The 11,938-nt window shown below is 38.0% G+C and overlaps 3 protein-coding genes and 4 pseudogenes across 4 annotated transcripts in view; 2 read left to right on the top strand and 5 right to left on the bottom strand.

The window, feature by feature from the left end:
* The window catches only part of LOC149654071 (retinol dehydrogenase 11-like), a 44,884-nt gene that overhangs the window by 30,753 nt on the left and 2,193 nt on the right, over window positions 1-11,938 (top strand). The window contains exons 3-4 of the mRNA XM_089845449.1: window positions 11,269-11,444; window positions 11,516-11,872. Coding sequence (XP_089701575.1) covers window positions 11,395-11,444; window positions 11,516-11,872 — 407 coding nt within the window. The 5' untranslated portion in view covers window positions 11,269-11,394. The remainder of the gene's footprint in view (window positions 1-11,268; window positions 11,445-11,515; window positions 11,873-11,938) is intronic.
* On the top strand, window positions 17-2,349 carry Syx17 (syntaxin 17). The gene is made up of 7 exons (XM_089845447.1): window positions 17-546; window positions 678-860; window positions 925-1,120; window positions 1,185-1,450; window positions 1,610-1,660; window positions 1,724-1,943; window positions 2,008-2,349. The coding sequence occupies exons 1-7, from the start codon at window positions 511-513 to the stop codon at window positions 2,118-2,120; spliced, it is 1,065 nt and encodes a 354-aa protein (XP_089701573.1). The 5' UTR covers window positions 17-510; the 3' UTR covers window positions 2,121-2,349.
* Window positions 2,451-3,368, bottom strand: LOC149654076 (retinol dehydrogenase 12 pseudogene; annotated as a pseudogene).
* On the bottom strand, window positions 4,042-4,990 carry LOC149654075 (retinol dehydrogenase 13 pseudogene; annotated as a pseudogene).
* LOC149654074 (retinol dehydrogenase 11 pseudogene) lies at window positions 5,312-6,270 on the bottom strand (annotated as a pseudogene).
* Window positions 6,579-7,529, bottom strand: LOC149654073 (retinol dehydrogenase 11 pseudogene; annotated as a pseudogene). The gene is made up of 2 exons (XR_016370437.1): window positions 7,261-7,529; window positions 6,579-7,191 (listed from the first exon to the last, which is right to left on the bottom strand). The product of XR_016370437.1 is annotated as a retinol dehydrogenase 11 pseudogene (transcript).
* Window positions 7,776-9,061, bottom strand: LOC149654072 (retinol dehydrogenase 13-like). Its single transcript, XM_089845448.1, has 2 exons — window positions 8,717-9,061; window positions 7,776-8,516 (listed from the first exon to the last, which is right to left on the bottom strand). Exons 1-2 carry the CDS (start codon window positions 9,024-9,026, stop codon window positions 7,954-7,956), a joined length of 873 nt encoding a protein of 290 aa, XP_089701574.1. The 5' UTR covers window positions 9,027-9,061; the 3' UTR covers window positions 7,776-7,953.

Below are 11,938 nucleotides of genomic sequence, written 5' to 3'. Positions count from 1 at the left end.
CAACAATTGTGGAAAGTTTTAGGAACTCTTTAGGATCTTATTTCAATGACACCCAAGAGGTTGAGACTTGAAGAGGAGTGATAAAAGGCTCTTAACGTTTCTTAGACTGATACGGTTGGATGGAAGCTAGGACTCTCTAGGCTATAGGAACTGGTTGAAATTTCCCGCTCGTTCCTCTTGGAAACCCGTTATACTTGTGACTGGTGCCTCTGTTGCCATCTGCTTTCGGTATATTCATTGGTAAATACTTCTACAGACCTTTGACAGCACTCTGGCTTTTGCGTTATTGGTTGGAATAGGCTTATAACACGGGGTGCCGTGACTGTGGTCACCGTCCTGATAGCTTGAAGGTTGGATTACGCAACTTCTTTGTTGATAAGGTTGATTCTACGAAGCCAAGTTGCCAGTTGCGTTTGTTCCCACCTTATCGTAGTATGTAGATTTTACGCGCAATATGTTGGAGAAAACATTGAAGACTATTCCAGTTTTATTTTCGTTTTGTTATTTCAAATGTTTAACTTAAAAACCTCAAAGTTTTCTTTGTTGGTGAGTTGATAATATTAAGCCTTGTCCAGTTATACGCAGCTGAGGACATTGGCAACCAAAGTAGCCTATATGTTTGGATGCCTACCAAATTTAACTTTTGAAATTGCGCATTACTTTTCTAACAACTTAAGGGTACTAAAATCTTGGATTTGACCAATATGAATCGTTCAACGTCAGAAGAATCAGTTCTGAACCCTGCCAATCAAGTTGGGAAGCAACCTTTGAGAAAGTTGCAATTTGCACTCACTAGAATATCAAAAGTTGTGGATTTACATCTTAACTTACTTAAAAAACAACGAAATAATATTGATAACGTCAGTTAATGCTTTGTAATTAAAGGTATTACTTTGTATTAACTGGTGGTACTTGTAATTATAGTACAAGAAAAATGAACAATATGAGAAATTGCTCACTGAACTTGTCAATGCTTCAAGAACCGTCCAGCAATTAAAACAGGACATGTATGAATTAGAAATTGTCCGCCAGCAAGTTGCTGATGAGGATTTGACGCAGTTTGACCAGGATGTCAGGGTCATACAAACTAGTATTACTCTAGAAATTACAACATTCATAGGTAGATGAACTTAAGTTTTACAAGTTCTTTGTTAAGGTAAACTTATAGTGTACGCGCAATTCAGATAGCCATAGTGACGCCATGGAGCCTTGTTCAATTATACAAAAATCCCAAGATGGGGAGGCGGTTGTAAGGCAGAGGAAATCATTAACAAATAGTGCTTCATATGAAAATGAGGCAAATTCTCATAATTTAAGTCAAAACCCCAATATGTTTGGTACTGTTGGTGATTTGGAAAGTCCTTTTAATGAAGAGGCTGTATTAAAAGCTGAATTGGTACAGAATACCAAACAAAGAGCTACATTACACTCTTGGGAATATTTAAGAAAAGTATGTCTTTGTCATGGACACTACAGTGATGATACTTCTAAATGAGACCAACTAGGCCAAGTGGTAACATTCAGACTTACTTTGACCTACTTGATCACATTTTGAAGCACCATTATCCAGTTTTAGTTTTCCCATTCTAAAACCTTAAATTAAATTAAGGAAATGATGGAGTTAAACTCATTGATCTCTGGATTCGCGCAAGTAGTTATGGTATGGTTATTTGGCTATACTTTGAAGAAATGTTCTTTTAAAGGCCTTTTTACTGGACAATAGAGTCAGAAAGAGACCTTGAACACTATTGAAGGTCACGTGGACACAGCCCACGAAAATGTACGCGAAGGCACAAGCTTCCTTGATAAGGCAGCTAGGTACAAAATGGCCATGTTACCAATAACTGGCGCCATTGTGGGTTGCATAGTAGGAGGGCCTGTAGGTTTAATGGCTGGCTTCAAGATTGCGGGTGTAGCTGGCGCTGTAGGAGGCTCAGTTTTGGGTATTATCCTAAATTTTAAAAGCGTGTATGACGCGAAGTTTCTTAAAAATCTATATTCAAATAGGGTACACTGGTGGCAAAATTCTCCAAAAACGCAAAGTAGAAACGACTAAAGGCGATATTGAATTGAAGGACTTGAAAACGTCCCTCTCCCTAAATGATCTAAGCCAGCATTAAGGCACTAGAACTTTGTTCCTGCATTGTCTAGTCCATCATTTTTAAGTTATAATGGCTTGTTTGTGGAAAGAAATCTTTACGAAATAGATTTCTTGCGAAATGTCTCAATTCCTTATACGTGCCCATTTCGAAACTGAATAACAGGAGCTATGTCCTCATAACAGGGAAATATTGTGATATATCAACCAAACGTGTTTTATTTCAATAAATAATGTTTTGCATATTCGTATACATTTTGTTGTCTTAAGTGGGAAAATAACCAAACGTTTTATTACAGTAACAATCAATTGAGTACATTCACAAATAGGCCTACTTAAGTTAGTTTGGTGGTTAGTCAATTGGAATAGTTTCAAAAGTGACCACTGTGTTTTGAATCAAATTGTCGGGATTCACATTACACATTTCGCAACTCATATTCCACAAAGCTCTTGCCTTTCTTGAATTTTTGGCACAAGGAAACATGGGAACTTTTTTGCAGCAGTAATACAAGTTACCGGTCTTACTAGCCACGTTTTCAGATACAGCTAAATAAACGGACGTCTTCGCACCATCTTTTACTCCAGTCATAAACCATCGAGTCGCTCTTAGAAAATACTGCCAACCTTTATGGACGTCCTTGAAAATATCAGTGCGAACAACACCAGGATGAACGGCGTTGACCGTAACGTCGGTATTGCGTAATCTTCTTGTTAATTCCTTGACAAATAGAAGAACCGCTAACTTGGAGGTACCGTAAGTTGTTACGGTACCGTACCTTCTTTCCGCGTTTAAGTTGCGAAAGTTGACTCGTCCCATGACGTACAACAACGAGGTCAACATGATAATTCTCGACGGTTGACTTTGCTTTAACAATGGCAGGAGTAAAGTGACCAATAAAAAGTGTCCCAAGTAATTGATGGCGAAGTTGCGTTCGAACCCATCTTCGGTAAAACCTTTATCCGGAAAAAAGCTACCCGCGTTACAAATCAGTATGTCCAGACGGGTCTCCGTGGCTAGGATATAATTTGCGAAGCCTTTAACCGAAGTTAAACTACCCAAATCTAGTTTCTTGACCACTAGTTTGTGATTGTCCGTTTCCCTCGCGATTTCGTTCATAACTAATTCCGTGGCCGTGACATCACGACACGCCATAATAACTCTAGCCCCTCTTTTGGCTAATTGAAACGCGGTTTCTCGACCAATTCCTCGATTTGCACCCGTTATTATAACCGTCTTATTTTCAATACGCGTTTCCCTCCAGTTTGGCATCTTCACCCGGTCAGTGAGACTGTCTCTCTGTCCTTAGACCTCTGAAGAAAATAATGAAGAGTTTTAATTTGAACTTCTACCTTTTTTTACCCAACATTTGATTATTCATATTGCAAAAGCATATTTCGTATCGAAGGATTTTAGCACAGTTTTCCTGGTATGAACTGAATATTATATTCACGTATTTCTTACTCCCTGTTGAATAATTTTTTGATACGTTTGATTGATGGGGAAACTCCTCCAAAGATGTTAATGAATAACTGGATATGCTGGTTCTATTAAACCATTTTTGTTTGTTTTATAATTATTGAAAACACTGTCTACCAATTACGGATTAGGTAACCGGTTTTAACTAAACAACGCACTCTTACTAAATTATAGTTTATTAGTTTGTAATGAATACAATATCGAAAAACGATGTAATTTTCTTAAAGACATTTTTATTGTTTTATCCTTAAACCTAGAGCCATGAATAACGTAATTCCTATTTACCATAACGAAGAAAAAATCTGAAGACATGGTAGTTTCAGAGCGTCTGGACCTTATTGCACCCGGTGGGTAGGGGTGCCTGGCGACGTAGTTGTAGTAGGAGAGGATTAGATTTAATAATTTTATTAGAAAAAAAAGAACTAAACAACCCTCAGCATCTAGACGATTGAAGGGTTACGGAAATTTATTTATAATCAACGGACAAGTCGCGTGTATCGACATTTAACCCGACAAACTCGCAACTACGCTCCCACAACTCTTTGGCTCTTGCCATATCCCTAGCGTAAGGTGTAATTGGAATTTTCATACGCCAGTAATACAAATTGCCACTTTCATTGGCTACATCCTCGGAAACTGCCAAATAAACTGTTGTATCGGCTCCCGTCTTGACGTCACTGATAAACCATCGAAAAAGTCCAGTTATGAACGAGAACCACCGAGGACTTTGCTTGACCAGATCGGTCATTATGAGCCCCGGATGCACGGCGTTGATTCTGACCTCCGTTCCTCGCAACCTTCGATCCAGTTCTTGTACGAATAAAACTAAGGCCAGTTTGGCGGTGCCGTAGGATTTTATTGCGTAGTAACTGTTATCGCAGTTTAGGTCCATACTTCCGAAGACAAATAGTAGGGATGTTAGCATGATGACTCGGGATGGTTGACTCTTTTTTATTAATGGCAAAAGTAACATGACAAGCAGAAAGTGTCCCAAATAGTCGATTTGGAAAGTGCTTTCGAAACCGTCCTCTGTTAAGACTTTTTTCGAGGAAACAGCGGCTGCGTTGCAAATTAAAACATCCAACCTCCAAACAAATAAAATATTGTGAACTTCGACTTAACATAATTCTGACTGGCTGAACCATGTACTTAAAAACTTAAAGTGCTTACCTGTCTTCAGTTGCCAATATCTCACGCGCAAAACTTCTGACAGAATTTAAACTTGCCAAATCCAGTTTCTTGACGAAAATGTTTCTATTCCCCGTCTCTTCCACCAATTGTTTTCGGACGTCTTTGGCCATCGTGACGTTACGGCACGCCATGATGACCTTTGTCCCTCTAGTGGCTAATTGGAAAGCGGTCTCCCTACCAAGACCACGGTTTGCTCCCGTTATTATCACCGTTTTCCCCTCCATTTTAATTTCTTTTAAACCTGACATGATGAAGCTACGGATAACGACTGTTGATGACTACTCGGCGATAGCAATAAGGAACACCAATTAAACGTTAATGAAATAATTATCTTTTTATTTGACAAAGTCCAATATACGCCATTTAAAAATGCTGTGATAAGGTATTTTTCGTTAAATTTGAAGATTCCGTAAAATTTTGAACTAGAAAACTGCGTCAAAAGTAGCTTTTATCAAGCAAGCGAATTTTGAAGATAGAAATTAATGAATCCGTGTTATTCAAAATTGTGTTCTCGATAAGTGGGAAAATGACCATAAACCGAATATTTATATTTTATCAACGGACAAATGGAGTGTATCGACATTTAACCCGACGAACTCGCAACTACGCTCCCACAACTCTTTGGCTCTTGCCATATCTCTAGCGTAAGGTGTAATTGGAATTTTCATACGCCAGTAATACAAATTGCCACTCTCATTGGCCACATTCTCGGAAACTGCTAGATAAACTGACGTATCGGCTCCTGCATTGACGTCACTTATGAACCATCCAGAAAGTTTAACTATGAGCCACCACACCCAAGGGCTTTGCTTGACCAGATCGGTCATTATGACTCCCGGGTGCACGGCGTTGATTGTGACCTCCGTTCCTCGCAACCTTCGATCCAGTTCTTGAACGAATAAAACCAAGGCCAGTTTGGCGTTGCTGTACGATTTCGCCGCGTTGTAACTAATATCGCAGTTTAGGTCCATATTTCCGAAAACGTAGGCTATTGATGATACCACGATGATTCTGGATGGTTGACTCTTCTTTAATAATGGCAAAAGTAGCGTGACAAGTAGAAAGTGGCCCAGATAGTCGATTTGGAAAGTGCTTTCGAAACCGTCCTCTGTTAAGACTTTTTCCAGGGAAACAGCGGCTGCGTTGCAAACTAAAACATCCAACCTTCAAAGAAATTAAATATGGCGAACTTCCGACTGATTGAACCATATGCGTCAAAACTTGACGGTGCTTACCTGTCTTCAGTTGCCAATACCTCTTGGGCAAGGCTTCTTACAGAATTCAAACTTGCCAAATCCAGTTTCCTGACGAATATGTTTCTATTCCCCGTCTCATCCACCAATTGTTTTCGGACGTCTTCGGCCATCGTGACGTTACGACAGGCCATGATGACCTTTGCCCCTCTCGTGGCTAATTGGAAAGCTGTCTCCCTACCAATGCCACGGTTTGCCCCAGTTATTATCACCGTTTTCCCCTCCATTTTAATTTCTTTCGAACCTGTCATGATGAAGCTAGGGATAACGACTGTTGATTTCTACTTGACGATAGCAATAAGGAACACCAATTAAAATTTAATTATATTTTGTTTACAAAGTCCAATACACAATATTTGAAAATGCTGTGATAAGGTATTTTTGATTAAATTTGAAGATTCCGCAAAATTTCGAACTAAAAAACAACGTTAAAATAGCTTTCGTGAGAAATAGTTTTTATCAAGTAAGCGTATTTTCAAGTAAGAAATTAATGAATCCGTCTTATTCAAAATTGTGTTCTCTATAAGTGGTAAAATGACCATAAACCGAATATTTATATTTAATCAACGGACAAATTGCGTGTGTCGACATTTAACCCGACGAACTCGCAACTACGCTCCCACAGCTCTTTGGCTCTTGCCATATCTCTAGCGTAAGGTGTAATTGGAATTTTCATACGCCAGTAATACAAATTACCACTCTCATTGGCCACACCCTCGGAAACTGCTAGATAAACTGACGTATCGGCTCCTGCCTTGACGTCACCAATGAACCATCCAGAAAGTTTAACTATGAGCCACCACAGCCAATGACTTTGCTTGACCAGATTGGTCATTATGAGTCCCGGATGCACGGCGTTGATTCTGACCTCCGTTCCACGTAACTTTCGATCCAGTTCTTGGACGAATAATAATAAGGCCAGTTTGGCAGTGCCGTAGGATTTCCCCGCGTTGTAACTAATCTCGCAGTTTAGGTCCATATTTCCGAAGACGTAGGCTATTGATGTTACCACGATGATTTTGGATGGTTGACTCTTCTTTAATAATGGCAAAAGTAACATGACAAGTAGAAAGTGGCCCAAATAATCAATTTGGAAAGTGCTTTCGAAACCGTCCTCTGTTAAGACTCTTTCCAAGGAAATAACTGCCGCGTTGCAAACTAGAACATCCAGCCTTAAAACAAATAAAATATGGTGAACTTCGATTTAACTCACTTCTGAGTGAAAACGTAACAGTGCTTACCTGTTTTCAGTTGCCAATATCTCATTCGCGAAACTTCTTACAGAATTCAAACTTGCCAAATCCAGTTTTCTGACGAATATGTTTCTATTCCCCGTCTCTTCCACCAATTGTTTTCGGACGTCTTCGGCCATCGTGACGTTACGACACGCCATGATGACCTTTGCCCCTCTCGTGGCTAATTGGAAGGCGGTCTCCCTACCAAGACCACGGTTTGCCCCAGTTATTATCACCGTTTTCCCCTCCATTTCAATTTCTTTCGAACCTGTCATGATGAAGCTAGGGATAACGACTGTTGATGTGTACTCGGCGATAGCAATAATGAACACCAATTAAACGTTAATCATCTATTTATTTTACAAAGTTCAATATGCGCCATTTAAAAATGCTGTGTAATGTTTTTATTGAAATTGACTTCCGCAAAATGCAAGTTTATGCAGAAGTCCATAATCCTCCTAGGTATATCACTTGCCCTTTTTTTTACAAACAAATAGGTACAACTGCGTTATCTGATAATATCATGCCTTACAAACATCCTTGTGACACACGAATTGTATTTAGGCCTAATTAAAGTCTACGAAACGTTTGAAAATCTTGATCACATGTTGATTTTAAGCTATGTCGTTTATAATATGTTCATTAAGCTGTTATACGCGTCAAAAATCCTCATCTTCATGTGTTTCCCATAGATAGTTTTCAGAGAGCTTGTTCGGGATTAATTCCAGCGTATTTACAACTAACTTTCCATAACATTTTGGCAACCGCGGCGTTATCAGCGTGTGGTGCTAATGACGCGTGTTTTCTTTTAAAGAAAAATTTTCCACTAATCCCTCCTAGATCGGCGCAAGTCGCTACAAACACGGCTGAACTCGCCGCATCCTCCAAATCATCGAACATACATGGCATGATACACGTCAATCGCGACCCAATAACCGCGTTGAATAAATCCGTGCTCGCAACACCAGGATGGACAGCGTTAATGGTAACGTTACATTCTTTTATTTTGGCGCTCAATTCCTTGACGAACAACAAGACTGCCAGTTTATGGTCGCAGTACCTTGTCTTTCCATTGTAACTTTTTTCACCATTTAAGTTTTCAAAGTCAAGATGACCGTAGAGATAGAGTATCGATGTTACCATCGCGATTCTTCCGTTTGGGGCCTTCTTCAATAAGGGTAGTAATTGTAGCACAAGGACGAAGTGGCCCAAGTAATTGGTTGAAAAGCCACGTTCGACAGCATCCACCGTTAGAGATTTTTCTGTAAATGAAAGTTTGAATTGGTCAAGTTTCTTATAATTTTACCCGTAAATTACGAGTTAGTTTTAATGAAAATTTAATTATCGTTAATTGGTAAATTACCAAGGTAAAATTAGGGTATAAGTAATTCGTTAAAATCGTCACTAAACCCTTAACTCCTGTTATAAACAGAAACATTTGAAAGAATAATATTGTAAATACCTTTATAATAAGCGGCCGCATTGCAAATCAAGACATCTAATCGATTTTCACTCGATATTATCTCACTGGCAAAACTCTTCACCGCGTTTAAATCATTCAAATCCAACTTCTTCAGAACGACTCTTTCATTTTTACTGTTTTTAATAATTTCCTGGCGTACTTCCTCTGATTTTTCCAAGTCCCGACAAGCCATGATAACTTTAGCACCCCTTTTAGCCAATTGCAAAGCGGATTCTTTGCCAATTCCTCTGTTGCATCCCGTTATGATTACCGTTCGATCCTTCATATCCAACTCCCTCCAAGTCGCCATGTTTTCTTTTTGAGAATGTTTTCAGTCTTGAACCGAAATTACACTCCTGACCGATAAAGATATAACAGTTTTATATATATATGCAAGCTCTTCAATAAATATCCAGTGGTTATTTAGTTAAGTTGAATAAACACATCACAACGTGCGGTCGTGTTTTTGCGCGTAGTAACCTTCCGGTGAATTTTTGAGCAGCACTATAAGATATACATATTTCTTCTAGTCGACCTCCAAAGAATTGTTGCAATTTATACTCGTTTTAAATTTCAAATACTTAATAACCTTGAATAACAATACAGCGTTTTATTTATATCTTAGCGTTTTCACACATTAACAATACCCTATCGAGGAGTAACAAATCATAAATAAATTAGTATTATTTGTAGAAATATACTTAATAGACTGGAGTATCACTTGACTTAAAATTCTTAAAGAAACATACCTTTAGAATAAAAGTTTGTCTAATCTGGATAGAAATTTTAAACAACTTAAAAAGGTTATAAAGAAATACATTTTTTTCTTTCTTACCATCCTATCTACCCCAAACTGGTTATTATAAGTACATTTTCGAGACACATATACGGACCCTAAGGAGGTACAGGTAGCTTCTTAAGTAGTGTCAGAAGGGGATAATAGAAGAAGGATGGCACTCGGTATCCGTATGTTTGTTGTTCTCCTTCTCAACCAACTTCAGATGGGCATCGCACCGTGGGGTGAATTCTATAACTGTTTGGTACTAAATCCCCAACAATCAACCCACAAACCTTGATTGTCTTGATGTGGGACAAAAACGCACAAGCGCATACGCCTTGGCAAATAGTTAATCGCTAATAGAGTAATGATTTATTTATTCGGTTTAGTAACCTTGAGCACTCCAAATGTAAAATGATGTTGGGAAGAATCATGTTACAATTACTCCGTTTTGTGGTACACTTCTCTCTCGAAGAGAAATATTATATACTTCTGGTAGTTTTTATAATACATAAGTTCTGTGGGACACTATATTCACGATTTAATTTGCGTTCATAACACATACTCCCTATATACATTCGTTTTGAGTTGGTTTCAAATTGAAGTTGCATTGCCATAGAGACTACTGATTCTGTTCAAAATTAAATTATATTAGCCGAAACTTCCGGATGAGATGGATTATAGAGAAGTGTCACGTATTTAACTAGTGTATGGCTGCGCCTATGAGATGTTAACGTAGGGTGCCATTTCATTTATTTCATCAATTAGTATTTTGTTCTTGTATATTTATTTGAGGTCATGTTTTTTTTGTGTAAGATTTTACGTCGGGTCGTTTTTGCAGTTTTAGTACCCTTCAAATTGATATGGATTTTATGTTACATTTGTACCATTTTAAGACTGTAATTAAACTTCGATAAAGCATGGGAAAATTATAGTAATTATGTATTTTTCTTTAGGGTTTTACAATTTACCCGAAGGAATTTAATTTGTGTTAATTTATGTACTTAAAATTCCTTTTTCCCGGAACAAAAGAGCTAGTTTATAGTCAACTTTGGCAATGCTAGAACAGAAGTAATTGTGCCATCCTTTTTGACGAAAAAGTGTGGGTTACAGCTTTATCCCACTATTAGAAAGAAACTCGTATGCCAATTAACATCCATAAAGTCAACACTCAACAGTTTTTTAAACAAAAGGGTTAATTAGGTTAGTATTTCACTAGCCAAAGTGCTCATGTTTGTTTACTATTTTTATCATGTGATGTGACTTTAGTGATGATATTTACATAAAATCAGTGAGAATTTCACTTAAAATATTATACTTCTGTTCACCGTAATTTTTTTTAATGGAAATGGATCATTTTACAAACGACGTAAAGTTGTAGAAATTACAAAGAGGTGTTTCGAAATGAGGTTAGGTCGCTTGAGGCCCCTTTAGTAATAGTCTATTAAACCGGTGAAAAGCCTCGATGTACAAATTATTTATTTTTAAAATGGATTTTATAACTTAAGGCTATTTCTATTAAAACTTGATTGATACTTCCTAGTATATTGTGTAACGATAATTATCTTTGCAATTTAACTTAACTTTCACTTACACACCTTCAGTCAGTTTAAAACTCTCCATTGGGTAAGGGCGCGTGTACTTGAATTGTCTTAGGATGTACGAAAAAGTAAGGCTTTATATTTGGACATAATTTAATCAAGGTCAATTTAATACCTACTTTTAAACTTTGACCATGGTAAAATTATGTCTAAAGAATTTATAACGTTAAAAGCTAGAAAATTGGACGGTATGGCTATGGTTTGGATTACGAGTTGCTTGGAAAGCAATTGCATTTTACTTGCCTTATTACTTCGCTACAACTCACGCTTGTAACGGTGAATCGTGGAAACAACGCGATATGCGCGATAAAACTGTTTTGATTAGTGGAGGCTCAACCGGAATTGGTAGGTCTGTATACTTTAAGTTTCTCATCAATCCAACTACACCCGCGTTTTAATTTAAATAATTTTTAACCAAAGAGAAACGGCGTTGGCTCTGGCACAAAGAGGTTGTAAGGTCATCATAGCTAGTAACGAACCAAATGAAGGCGATTTAGTTGTGAAGAACGTAGTTAACCAAACGGGCAACCACAAAGTGTGGCATTATTACGTGGATTTATCGAACAGCAAGAGCGTACGACGCGTGGTCGAACTTATTCGAGAGAAATTTAACTCCATTGATGTCTTAATTAATAACGCCGGCGTTTTATACCCATCCGGAACACCAAGGCGAAATGCTGACGGCGTTGAAATGCAAATGGCCGTGAATTACTTGGGACATTTTTTGCTGACCAATTTGACGTTACCTTTGCTTAAGAATTCGAGTTCCCCAGCAAGGTAAATGACCCGGTTGATATGGAATATATATGTGCTTAAGTAAATTTCTTTAAAATCGGTCCGTAA

The sequence above is a fragment of the Phalangium opilio genome, unplaced genomic scaffold (assembly GCF_054372755.1).
Source record: "Phalangium opilio isolate 3A_F unplaced genomic scaffold, DU_Popi_V2 ptg000079l_1, whole genome shotgun sequence".
Taxonomy (NCBI): Eukaryota; Metazoa; Arthropoda; class Arachnida; order Opiliones; family Phalangiidae; genus Phalangium; species Phalangium opilio.
This window is presented reverse-complemented; position numbering and strand designations above follow the sequence as displayed.